Source organism: Dromiciops gliroides, chromosome 6 (assembly GCF_019393635.1).
Source record: "Dromiciops gliroides isolate mDroGli1 chromosome 6, mDroGli1.pri, whole genome shotgun sequence".
Taxonomy (NCBI): domain Eukaryota; kingdom Metazoa; phylum Chordata; class Mammalia; order Microbiotheria; family Microbiotheriidae; genus Dromiciops; species Dromiciops gliroides.
Window position 1 is genome coordinate 122,794,793 of NC_057866.1, and position 14,417 is coordinate 122,809,209.

The following is a 14,417-nucleotide window of genomic DNA, read 5'->3' on the forward strand; positions in this document are numbered from 1 at the left end:
AACTAGCTGTGTGACCCTGGGCAAGTCACTTAACCCTCATTGCCCTGCAAAAACAAAACAAAAAAAACAACCAAAAAGTTAATTGGAGGGGCAGCTAGGTGGTGCAGTGAATAAAGCACCAGCCCTCTGTACAGGAAGACCTGAGTTCAAATCTGACGTCAGACACTTGACATTTACTAACTGTGTGACCCTGGGCAAGTCACTTAACCCTCATTGCCCCTCAAAAACAAATAAACAAACAAAAAAGTTAATTGGAGACTAAATCTAATTTTAAAGAATGAGTGGGTTAAAGAATAAGTGATAGAAATAAAAAATAATTCTATTAAAAAGAATGATAATAATGAAACAATATATCAAAATCTATGGGATGCAGCAAAAGTAGTAGTAAGAGGAAAATTTATATCTCTAAATGTTTATATCAATAAAATAGAGAAAGAGTCAATGAATTGGGTATGCAATTTAAAAAAAACTGGAAAAAGAACAAATTTTAAATCCCCAATTAAATACCAAATTGGAAATCCTAAAAATTAAAGGTAAGATCAATAAAATTTAATTAAGAAAACCACTGAATAAATAAAAATAGAAGTTTGTATTATGGGGAAAAACAATAAAATAGGTAAACCATTGGTTAATATGATAAAAAAAAGAGAGAGAAGAAAACCAAATTACTAGTGTCAGAAATGAAAAAGGTAATATATCATTAATGAAGATGAAATCAAAGCAATTATTAGGAGTTATTTTGCCCAATTATATGCTAATAAAGATAACAACTTAAGTGAAATGGAAGAATATTTACCAAAATATAAATTGCCTAGATTAACAGAAGAGGAAATAGAACATCTAAGTAAACCTGTTTTAAGAACAATGACAGACTTTTGCCTTTTTTTTTTTTTTTGTGGGGCAATGAGGGTTAAGTGATTTTCCCAGGGTCACACAGCTAGTATGTGTCAAGTGTCTGAGGCCGGATTTGAACTTAGGTCCTCCTAAATCTAGGGCCGGTGCTTTAGCCACTGTGCCACCTAGCTGTCCCCTAAGGTATCCATTCTGTATAAATATTTAAAGATTTCATCTTTAGGCTACTGTGATATACAAATATAAAATCACATTAAGAATGGATAATGAAATTCTGATACATTAGCTGATTCAACAAAAGCTTAATTGTAGCCTTTTTGCACAAAGGATTATTTCATATAGAAAAGGAAATTGTAATTTTCAAAGCAAATACTTTTAATAAACATCATTAGCACAGTTGATTATACATTACCTAATTAATTTATACCATCATATATAAAAGATACACCATCATCCTTGTTGAATTACTTTACTCTTAAAGGTTTATTTAAAAGGAAACTATAGTTTTCAGTGTTTTGAGGCTCCAGATGCACTTTCCTGGAATGAGGCCAGGTATGTCACCTTTGGAGGTTTTAGAGGCACCCCTAGAGGCTGTGGGATGTCTTTATTTACTATTATTGTCTCAAGCCCCAATACTGTTGCATTTCTCTCAATGTTACTTGTGAATAATTAGCTTATCAGTTCCATTTAACCAACTAACATCAATTAGCTTTTACAAAAGGATACTTACTAAGCAGATATAGCAAGAATAGATGTTACAAATATTTTCCCCAATAACTAGAGAACTGTGTCTCTTACAATGGCTTGGTCCTTTGGGAGAGTGGGCTCAGACTTGGCACAGTTTCCACAGAATTCTTCCTCTGGAGTTGACTTCTAAATGCAACAAGGCCAATGTATGGAGAAGTCAAAATCTCTGCTACTGCTGTGATAGGTCAAGCAGATTTTCTGGCTCCCAGAAAATCCTGGCATGGACTCCTGCTCTTATACTTCAATTGCTCAATGCCCTTATCCTTTGAAGGTTACAAGGCCATAGCTATCTCCAATCTCCTTCATCCAAAAACAGGAAAGAAGAGATGGAACAGAAATAGAAACAACAAAAGGACCACTACTCTTGGCTTCTTGCTGACTTTTAATGAGAAAGGGCCAGTGATTTCTCTCTAACCCAGACGCCCCTTCTCCTCCTTGAGGGTCTCCTTGGCTAGCTAGAAAGGTTGTCTTGAATGGACCCCAGTTCCAGTTTTATGACCAATCCCAAGGATCCTCTTTTCACATGGTTACAGGTGTACCAGAACCAGTTACAGAATGTCTGTACATGTTCCAGAGTCCATGTGGGGACTAGAGATTGCACCAGCTGAGCACAATGCCCACCTGCGTGATACCCCCCTCCTCCCTCCCCAACAGTATATACGTGAACTTGGATCTATTTACTCATGGAGTTTCCCCATTCATCTTGCCTCTGGATCTTAAGTACTCCTTCAGTCTGAAGGAATAGCCTTCTCTAAGTCACAGCTTTCCTCCAGTGGGTCAACAGAAGGCAGTAGAGTGGCCAACATGAATGGCCACTATAGGCACATGCTTGAAGTGATGATTATAGTAGCCTAGGCGCCTATATTTCTATTTCTTGTATTTGCTCTTCTCTAGAGAAGGTCTGTTACAAAAGCAAAGTGGTGTGTGTGTGTGTGTGTGTGTGTGTGTACAAATGAAATCGTGCTTTCATTATGCAATCTTAGTCTTCACAACAACCCCCTGAGGGAGGTGCAATGGTTATTCCCATTTTACAGCTAATGAAACTGAGGTTTTGAAAGCTTAATGGACTTGTCTAGGGTCACACCGCTAATAAGTGTCTAAGGCAGGACTTGAATTCAAGTTTTCCTGCTTCCAGTTCCAGGGCTCTCTCCACCATGTCACCTTCATACAGACCCAGATTTCCTTAAGATAGCAACAAAATCTCCAAACAATACTCCATCTGTCCCCTCATCTCAATCTTATATAAAAAACAAAACAATAGGAAAACATAAAACATGGACATAAGGATATTAATTGCTCTGAATTCAGACTGCTTTGGGAAAGACAGCAAAATAAGGACCTACTAGTCCAACTTTTGTGAACATTTAATAATAGAATTTATTGGAGTCATATGAGGCATGTCTACTTCCAGACAGCTCGTGCTCTATTCTTCCCCTCCAAAGCAAAGACAGACAGACAGACAGACACACACACACACCTATACACCTACAGGGATAATTAATAGTAACTTTCTAAATAGGATCTGGGGAACCTCTATCTCACAGTTTACATTAGGTCTGGCCTTGGACACTTGACACTGGCTGTGTGACCCTGGGCAAGTCACTTAACCCCAATTGCCTCACCAAAAAAAAATAATAGTAGGGAAGAATTGAAAGGTTTTGAGTAGGAAAGGGACAAGATGAAAATGGCATTTTGGGAAGGTTACTTTTGAACCCTAGATTGGAGACAGGAGAAACAAAGAAGAAACAAAAATCACTTTGGAAGCTATGATGATAGTCACAGAAGATCAGACAGTCTAACCTACTAATTTCATGATGTGGAAACTAAAGTCCAAAGAAGAGAAGTGACCTCCAGGCATCAAATCACAAGGCTTTAGATGAGGGGGTGGAAGTGGGGTTAGAGAAATGCAGAGAACAAAAGGATGATTGAAAAAAGGACAGAATCATAGGATCTACCAATGGATATAGATGGTTAAGGAGAGGGAAAAAAATCTTAATTTAAAAAGCAAATAAAAAAAAAAGAAAAAAAGCAAATGAGTTAAATTTTATATTTCTCAAAAAAAACCCCACATAAATGGAAAACAAAAACTAAATTAGGTGAACTCTAAAGTTCTCTTCTATTTCTGTGATATTATTGTCTCTTCATTCACTTGGGGATAGCCTCACTTAAGAAAATTAATATTACATTTTAGTGATCCCTTCATTCATCAAACTCACAATGCACAGAAGACACACTGAGCGTATACGATAAAGCCTAGAGGGACAGGAGACAAAAGGATGAAAAGACATTTGGCAGACCCAAGGGACAGATGTGTCAGGAATAATGGGATCAGAGTCGTGTAGAAACTAGTCTATTGGTTCAAGTGTGTTGTGTTTGTGTGAATGTGTGGAAGAGAGAAGGAAGGATGGGTTATCTAAAAGAACTTGATTTATATTTAGTCCTTCCACTGACCTCTACCATGTCCATCTGAAGCTCAGATTTTTAGAATTGACAATCCCTTCCGCCATTTTTTTGGTTTGTTTGTTATGAAATTGAGTGATACAGAGAAGAATTTTAGTCAGGTTTATATGATGATTATCTGTTTATGAAACATGAGTTTAAACTCTAAGATCTTAAAATTTAACAGTATCTTTTAAAATCTAATAAAATGGGACAATGCAGTTAAGATCATTAGGTTTATTATGTTCAATATAGACAAGTAAATTATTATTTTTTGCAACTATCTTTCAAGACAAATGGGAACACTGAGGATTTTTAAATGGGATTTTCAAAGTATTTCTAGTTTTGAGTTTCAACAGGAGAGCCTTTCCAATGAAAATTTTTAGAACCCAATTCAGCCACAGTCTTTATGGACAAGCTAAAGTCAGGCATATTTACGTTTATAGAAATAATATTTTTGAAAAGTGTGTTAACTAGAGTAGAATAACCATGCATTTGGGATTTCCCTAAGACCCTAAGAAGAAAATAGGTATTTCTTTTGCTTCCCTATTGAGGCCTAACCCTGGTTACAGGCTTTCCAAATTTAGGAAAGGCTTAATATTATCCTTGAAGCGTGAATATTTATGACTTTGTTCTTATTCGAGCAGTTCACTGCTAATTTAGGACCTTAGACATTTTTCTTTTCTTTTGCTTAAGATATAACCATTCCTCCCATCTCCATTTCCTTCCCCTCCCTCCCCCCCTCCCCCCGCCACCTGCTGTTGATGAGGACACTGACAGCACAGATCCTGACAGATGGTGGGAGTATATCATGTAGATCGTGGGCTAATAAGGTGAGTTCAGAAGTGGGAATGGTTCTCGTTCTATTCCCACCATAACCCTTTGAGATGTAAATAAGCACTCTAGTCTCCCCTAGAAAGAAGGCCTTTGTTGAATTCCTTCATTTTTCTGACTTTAGAAAGCATCAATTTGGCAGGTGATGCTAACATTCTTCATGCACATCATGATTTATTTAAGGGCAATGAAGATGCCAAAAATGGAATTGATCTACGGAGCCAAGTGGCATTGACTTAATGGGTTTTCCTCCTGGAGGGAGAGCTCTCTGTAGCCTACAGGGCCTTCCTGTGTATCCCAGGATCACAGAATCATGAAATTTAGTGATAAAAGAGACCTTAGAAATCCTCTAGTCCAGTACTCATTTTCTTTATGAGGAAACCAACACCCACAGAGGTGAAGTCACTTACCAGAGATTCAAATCCAAGCCTTATAACTCTAACTCCACTTTTCTTTCCATCATAACATACTTTTTCCTATAATTATAAGAAGTCTTGTTTGGGCTTATGTGACCTAGATCTTCCCCTCTCTCTTACAAACCTGGGAATTATGACCTCGAGCAAATGATTGTCACTAATAAGGTCATAGTTACATTGTATAGATAATGGGAAATAATAATAACTGATCATGGGGGGGAGGGACTTTATTATTTATTGACTACTATGTGCCAGGTCCTGTGCTAAACCCTTTCCAAATATTATCTCATTTGTTCCCCACAATCCCGGGCGGTAGGTATTATTATAATTCCCGTTTTGTAACTGAAGAAACTGAGGTAGATAAGAGGTTAAATGATTTACCCAGGATGACACAACTAGGAACTATCTGAGATTAGATTTGAACTCAAGTCATCCGGACTCCAGACCCAACACTTCATTCATTATACCTTCTAGTTGGGGGCAATACTAAATAATATCTTAATGTTCTTTCCATTTCCAAGATCTATGATTTTGAGAAAATTGGTTGACTTGTAAGAGTGCTGGAACATTTGAATACATACAGTTATGCCATATTAGGGCCTTCCACTACTTATAGGGATGCCTCATAATCCATCATTGGTTGCAAACTGGCTTGCAACAGTCTTTCAGAATTGTGTTTCTCCCAGTCCTGAACTCACTAATTCAGCTTCAGGGCTGACCTGTGGAATTGATATCTGTAATAGGGAAGAATCATTCTTCAAAGAGAAGTTGTCAAAGGATATGAAGGAGCAAGGCGTCTTGTTTGGTTGGTTGAGGACTAAATGAGCTTTAAGGTCTCTTCTAGTACCAAGCCTATAAATATAGGGTTTGTATCAACTTTTGATGATAAGGTGGTTTAAAGCTTCAAAACCAATCAGTCAGTAAGCATTTATTAGACAGCTGCTGTGTACCAACCACTGTGCTAAACCCTGGGGTTACAAAGAAAGTTAAAAGACAGTCCCTGCTCTCAACAAGCTCATACTTCCTCATAATGAGGAAGAATACATGAAAACAGCTAGATGCAAACAAGATATATAGGATTAATTGGAGATAATTCACAGAGGGAATTCACTAGCATCAAGGGGCTCAAGAAAGGCTTCTTGCAGAAGGCAAGATTTTAGCTGGGACTTGAAGGAAGCCAGGGAAGATGGAGTTTGAGATGAGGGGAAAGAGCATTCTGTGCATAGGGGACTGGCAGTGAAAATGCTTAGAGTCTGGGAATGGAGTGTTGTGTTCAAGGAAAAGAAGGAAGCCAGTATTACTGGACTACAGAGTATGTATTGGGGAAGTGGGGAAAGGGAAGTTTAAGGTAGAAGAAGATTGGAAAGGACCATATAAACACTCCAGGAAGGACTCCTAGTTTTTAAGAGAAGTAAGATGAGACACATACTCTATCCTCACCTTCAGCCCAGTGGCTGTCTGAGGCAGGAAGAGCCCAACTCTACCCTCTTTGCCCATTAAGTAAACTTCACTATGATCCACATGCCTTACTGTTTAGGTGGGAAAAGACTTGTTCTACTGGCAAGAAACTATTATGAGACCTCCTAACAGTTCCTATGAACATGAAGTCCTTTTCTCACTACATATTTTTCAACAGACTCTCTTTTTAAGTCACGGAGTGCTTTCACAACAAGAGTATACCCCTTGAAGGAAATATTTGCCTTGATATCTTGAGGTTCTCAGAGACAGTGGCCATCATAATTTATCCTTATATTCTCTACTTTCTGATCCTGATCCAGATGACCCAATTCAGGCAAGGAAAAATACAATGGACTTTTAAGAGAATGTCCTCAAAAATATGCAAGGTAAATTTGAAGATTTTCCTCACGTGTAGCCAAAAATTGAAAATTCTAGTTTTTTTGCAATATTAGAAGTAAATAGAACACTACCTACTGTTTCAGTGTCTCCTGAAGCCCTTTGAATTTTTACCCATTTTAATTCTGTGGAGTAAGAAAACACAACCTTCCAAAAATAAGGTCAGGATTATGATGAGAGTAATATATGTCTTGTCTTTGCAAAAGACATATATTATGGTTTTTAAAGATATTTGGACATTTGCATCTCTAGCCTATGGTGCAGTTGTAAAGCAACCAAATTATTATTTTTTTTACTGAGACTAGATTTTTTACATGTTACTAAATGCATATTTTTCTTAAGTTATTAGTTTTATAAATCTTTGTTTAGAATTCATTTTTTGTTATCTCATTTTATCTAATGGGGGTTTTGGTGCCTTAGTACATATTAGGTGATCTGGATATGCATCAATGCCTTGTTATATTTATAATTTGTCTTGTTTTACTGAATGGAATAAATGTATTTACTGGATAAGTTAACTCATTAGACTTTCAATCCCAGTGTATAATGTTGAGAAATACAACAGCTAGTAATGACATGAATAAATTCCCTCCCTCCATTTCTTACTTAGATTATTCAGTAGATTGATGGCAGATTTCTTAAAACCTAAAATTATTTTTATTTTCTAATTCCTAGCATGCCAATAATGGAGAAACTACTTGTTTTGATTTTGTTGCATATTTGACTTAATTTTATTGCAACATTAATTGCACTACTGGGTAGGAAGTTATATAACTTTTAATTTTTTTTGGTATAGGAAATATAATATTCTCATGGATCTTTTACAGATATTATGGTAGCTTTCCCTCCATATAAATAAAATGGCCTTTTTGTTCTGCTTAGAAAATGTGCAGGGTAAGTTGCATGGGAATATTCTGATTATGTCACTTCATAAGAGAGGAACTGAATAAGAACTAGTTAATAGTTAAGGACCAGTGGAGAAACTATCAAGTTATAACTAGGCTTTTACCTCTTTAAATTTTGCTCCATAAATTAATCTTTTAAAAAATACAGGGTTTATTTAATATCCTATATGTCTATACTTTCTTCATATGATTAGGACTGCAAGAAAAGAATTCCAGATATTTTTTATTTCTCATCGTTATTTCCCAATGTATGACTTTGATATTTTTGTCACTATTTTATAGTTTAAGGTTTTCAGCTCAAAACTGAAAAGACTGATTATTTCCTCTCAGGTACTTTGCCTGTAAATAGCATATGCATCTATATTAGCTGAAGAGTGATTATGGCTTCATGAGTTGAACAACTATACTTTAGCAATGGATATATTCAACAGGCAAAGATTACCATAATTTCCCACTCAATTATCTTCTTATTTATTAAACTCTTTATTAAGACTTAATTCTTTCCTGATTTGCTTTGGTTTTTACTTACAAAGAGGATCATAGGATTTAGAGTTGGAAGGAACTTAGAAAATTCATTCTGCTGAAGTCCTAGCAAAATTGAGATATGATTCTATGTCTACTACGATGACATTGGGTGGAAAAGGCTATTAACACCCTTTTGTGCCAACTCACCTCCTTTTATTAGCATGTGGACAGTTTTTAGCTATGGTCACCCCCAAATATCATTCCCCTTCTAAAGATAATGTTAAAGAGATTGAAATTATTGGAGCCTTTGAGGGAACAGAGCCTTTTAGGAGCTGTCTTTTCTGTGGTGCCTTATATCACAGAGAGAAATTTGAATGAATCAGAACTAATTTCATGGTGAGAGGGTAGAAAGAAGAGGATCCACTCATCAGTGGAAGATTGGTTTTATCAGATATCCAAAGAATAGACCAGATAAATATTCAGTCTCACTCAGTGAACATCCTTAAATGCATATATCAGCCCCAGTCAGGAACTTAGGTTTTCTTGAGAGAAGCATTTGTGAAATAGATCGAAACTTGGGGGGGCAGCTAGGTGGTGCAGTGGATAAGGCACCGGACCCGGATTCAGAAGGACCTGAGTTCAAATTCAGCCTCAGACACTTGACACTAGCTGTGTGACCCTGGCCAAGTCACTTAACCCTCACTGCCCAGCCAAAATGAAAAGGAACTTGGATTAAAAACATTTGGGAAACACCAAGGCTTCCGAGCAACACTGACCTGTATGTACAGGAAAAATGCCTTGATTTGTTGTATGAGCAAGAAAGAATAAATTAACCTCACTGTTCATCAATTTTTTCCCATCAAAGCATCTCACAAAATCATTCTTAGAATAATTTGGATAATTTGAGTCTATTGTACAAAGGGATACCATAATATTTGGAGGGGGAAATACAACACACTGGATTTTTCAAACACCTAGAATCTTTGATATGGAGTTTAAATATGGACATGAGACTTATATTTCAAATTTTTTGGAATGGACCTGTGATTTCAGTAATAAACAGAGCTCCATGGGGAGGAAACTCCCTCTACAAATGTAAATCAGTTTCTGCTCTGCAATACATAGTCTTTGAGAGTTTTAAGGGTGCTGAATTTAGCTCAGTGCTGTGAATCTGAAGAATTCCGGTTTTGGACCAGAAATATAATTGTGTGGGAGGTAATTTGTCTAAGCTACATATGATTCCAGTACTAAAAATGAATTAAAATAAATAAGAAAAGGAGGCCTGCCAAATGTATGAGTTTATTAAATCTGTGTGTATGGTACTTATTCATTTATGTCACAAAACAAATATTTTGATAAATACTACAAGTGATAAATCAGACCAGTTCTAGTTGAAGTAGACAGTAGTTGAAGAACCAGAAATATTCAATAGAGTAACACTGAAGGTGTTGATCAAAACTGGCAAAAATGTACAAACTGGCAAAATCTTTAGTGCATCTCTACAACAATTGATGCTTCTACTCTAGGTTGGGTTATACATGGATCTCTCATGCTGGCCAGAGTGACTCTGAACTTCAGGAGGCCAAATTCAGGATTCCTAATGACCCTATCAATTATATGGACTACCAAAAATAATTACCAATCCGACCCCAGCAAAATTCCCAAGAGAATTCAATTCAATACCAGGTGAATATATTCTCTGTTATAATGTGCTTTAAGATACTTTAAATTCACTTAAATGAGCATTTAAACGAGATTGGGCACTGAAGATTCAAAGTCAACAATTAAAGAGCCCTTATACTCAAAGCACTTTTGTTCTCCTGGTGGGGAATGACATGTATGTAGATAAGTAGGCAATATACAGGATGTACCCAAAGTCTTAGCACATGGTTAAGCTTTCTCAGATCCCCTGTGTATGCAGAATGATTTCAGCATGCTAATAATTGGGTGGATTCAGGGAGTGCTTGTAGGAAGTAGCACTTGAAAGGAGCTAGGGATTCCTGTTGGTGGAAGTGAGGAAGGAGGACGTTCCAGGTAGTTGATTTCCACTCAGGGAAATGTGAATGATACCTTCAAACAAATAATAAATAAGAGTCAGCACTAGATTATTCATGCTGGTAAAACAAAGCAATAAAATGGGCAGAGAGTCTTTTCATCTGGGAATGAGTCTACTTCACTTTCCATTGCCTTTTGCAATTTCAGCATGTGGATCAGTCATATGAATGGGACTGCTAGGTAGACCAGTGGTGGGCCTTGAGTGAGGAAAACTCAGCCTCCTGAGTTCAAATCTGGCCTCAGACACCAACTGTGTGACTCTGGGCAAATCACTTAACCCCACTTGCCTCAGTTTCCTAATCTGTAAAATTAGGTGGAGAAGGAAATGCCAAACCACTCTAGTATCTCTGCCAAGAAAACCCCAGATGGGGTCACAAAGAGTCAGATGCAACTGAAAAATGACACAAGAACAACAAATATATGAATAATTAATATTGAACAAGGTGAGCAACTGATTTTTAATAAGTAGGCATCTTTTATAGTCTCTGGGAGGTTCTTGGGCTGGTCGGAGGTGAAGAGATTTGCCAATAGTCATACAACTACTCTGTAGCAGAGGCAGAATCTGAATTCAACTCTTCCTGATTCTGAGACCAGGACACTATTTGCTATACTACACAGGTCTCGACCAAGTCTGTGTATGTGTGTGTGCCTGTGTGTATATGTGGTTTTTTATGAACTTAAATACTTTCAGATGTCAATGTGAAATCACTAATGCTCAAACGAGGGGTCTAGGAATAAGATGAGATCTTACTTCAGAAATAGATCTTTTGGTCATAGGGGTAGTACTCTCCCTCCACCTATGGAGGTTGTGGTCCCTTCACTGCTTTGCAGACCTACACAGTTGGTCTTGAATTTCTCTGTGTGGGGGGGATTATTGTCATGGCACCAAACTTCTGTCAATGAGCTCCCTCCTACAAGATGAATTTGGCTAGTATTCATTCATATAGCGGCTGCATAATCTGTTATCAGGCCTGCACTCAAAATCTTTCCATCTTGGTGCCTGCACTCCTTAGTATTCACCTTTGAGAAGTTGAGGTGAAGGCCACACTACAATGAGGCAGCGGAGTCAGACTTAGGTAAGAAAAATAACTACTTGTAAGGATTGTCTCCCTGGCTTAATTGTTTTAAAGCAACTGTCCTTATAGAATCCCTGTCCTGAATAGATAGAAGGAAGCATTCCTTACCCTTTAAATATGTGTGTATATAATATATATATATATATATACATACACACACACACACACACACACACACACACATATATATATTTTAATTATTCTGACATCCCAAAATACATGATGGACTTATGGCCTTTATTTGTTTTTTTTTTAATTTATATGAAATAATCAACTTCAATCTACCTCTGTTTCAGTGGAAGGAATAATAATAGCTAGCATCTACGTGGCACTTTAATGTGTTTAGAGCAGTTTACTTATATTTTCTCATTTGATTCACATAACAACCCTTTGAGGTATCATCCCCATTTTATAGATGGGAAAATTAAGGTTACGAGTGGTTAAATGATTTATCAAGGGTCATAGGTAGCATTGTTAAAAGTACAACCTGAACCTAGGTCTTCTTGACTCCAAGTCTTATGCTCTGTCCCTTCCACCATATTGTCTCCCATAGTTGATTGTTGTCCTTCATTCTCAGAGAGGACCAAAATGACATTACTATGTTGGGGTCAAAGTACAGGATGTCTGACTGGCTAGCAGACCAATATGAGCTTAGAAGGCTCTACCATAGGTGGGGCATAAATAGTCCATATGAACATTCGGAGTGGAGATGTCTCCAAATGTGCACATCTCATGTTTCTTTTGAGGTACTTCAATTTGGCTTTGTTCCTAGAGGGCAGCACCTTCTTCGATGAGGGCATGCCATGCTGGGCCGTCCTTTGTTAGTGTCTCCCATGTCACTCAGTGGATTCCAAAGTTCTTTAGAGAGACTATGAGAGTGTCCTTCTTTTGTTTCTTCTGACTACCATGTGAGCGCCTGCCTTTTGTGAGTTCTCTGTAAAATCGCACATACCACAAGAGTGTGGATGAAAAAGCCTTTCTCATGTTGACTGTTTTTGTTTAGGTTCAACTCCTACAAAGATGGATATAATTTTGAAAATAATCATGAGTACTCTCAAATATTGTTTACTGATGGACTAAAATAACAAATCATTTACAGGGCAATTCAAGGAGAAAAAAAAAAGGGTGTAAAACTTTATTTTTCAGTTTAAACCAAAGAAGATGGAGAAAAATATACAGTAAAACCCTCATCCTACTGGAACTCATACTCTGCCTTGGGCCCTGATAGGTGAGCTGTCACCTAATATTGCCTGGAACCAGACCATCAGGCCACTTCTTTGTCATGTCCAAACTGTGTACCTTCCCAACCATACAACTTCCCCTCTCCTCTTTCTATAGGCTGTCTTCTCTCCTTAGAATGGAATCTTCCTGAGGGCAGGGAACATATGACTTGCTTGTATTTGTATCCTTGGTACTTCTCAGAGTGCTCATACACAATTGAATACCTAACAAATGCTCAATTTTTTTATTAATTGAAATAAAAAACCTAAAAATCATCTAGAATATGTACAATGAGAAATGCCCAACAATTAAAAAATATGTTGGGTAATAAATAACATTTCTTCTGATATTTTTCTTTAAGTTATAGTAATATAATGGAACATAAAGGAGTTTGCATATGACATCTGGAGTGTTTCTAATATTTTTAACATAATAAAAACTAAAAGAATGTTATACTTGAGGATTTGCAAAGGACTTTGTATATATTATCTCATTTTTATCTTATCCTCATAACAACCTTGTAAGGTAGGTATTAGAGGTATTATTATTTCCATTCCATAAATGAGGAATTAAAGCTCAGAGAAATTTAAGTGACTTTCCCAAAGTTACACAGCTCCTAAGTGCCCAAGACAGAATTTGAACCTAGATTTTCCACACTACAAGTTCAGCTTTCTAGTTTTTTTTTGTTTTTGTTTTTGTTTTTGTTTGTTTTTGCTATTTCCCTAAGGTTTTCTAAGCAACCCACAATGTCATGAAGAAATAACAATGGTTTATCTCCTTTTTTGACCTACCTTTATTTATTTAATTTCTTTCTTTTACTGCCATTTCTAGCATTTCTGGAACTATATCAAATGATACTGAGTAAAGGGGGGCATCCCTGCCCCTCCTATATTTATTGGAAAAGCTTTAAATGTATCCTCACTACACATAATATTTGTTTTTGATTTTGGATAGATACTTTTTATCATATTAAAAATACCTCTGTCCATATTTTATAAGCTTTTTATTATCATTAATGAGTGTTGTATTTGTCAAAGGCTTTTTCTGCATTCTTTGAGATATTTTGGTTTGGGATATTTTTGCTTTTAGTATGTTGATTGGGTTCCTATTATTCAATCATTGCCTATGTAGTATAAATCCAACTTGATAATAATAAATGATTTCAAAATTGCTATAGTCTTTTTGCTATGATTTTTATTAAAATTCTTTAGTTTATATTGATTAAATTATACTATTATATATATATATTTTTACTTTCTCTTTCCCCAGTTTTTTGGGGCATTACATTTGTCTCAGAAAAGGAATTTAGTAGAGTTGTCCATCAGTTTTGGAGAATTTTTGTGTATAATAGCTATTAATTATTCTTTAAAAGTTTGATAATAGTCTCCTGTAAATTCATCAGCACTAGGAATTATTTGTATATGGTAACTCCTTTTTAGCTAGATTTATTTCTTTTTCCTTTTTTCCTTTTCTAAAAATGGATTATTTAAGATTTCTATCCGACACTTTGTTGGTCTGGGCATTTTTGAAGATAACTTCTATTTCTTTTGTGT

At 36.4% G+C, this 14,417-nt stretch overlaps 1 protein-coding gene across 1 annotated transcript in view; it reads left to right on the forward strand.

The window, feature by feature from the left end:
* Positions 1-10,147, forward strand: part of CWH43 (cell wall biogenesis 43 C-terminal homolog) — a 53,643-nt gene extending 43,496 nt beyond the window's left edge. Inside the window, 4 exon segments of the mRNA XM_043972255.1 lie at positions 2,133-2,252; positions 4,735-4,852; positions 4,855-4,871; positions 10,039-10,147. Coding sequence (XP_043828190.1) covers positions 2,133-2,252; positions 4,735-4,852; positions 4,855-4,871; positions 10,039-10,147 — 364 coding nt within the window.
* Positions 10,148-14,417: the final 4,270 nt, after the last annotated feature.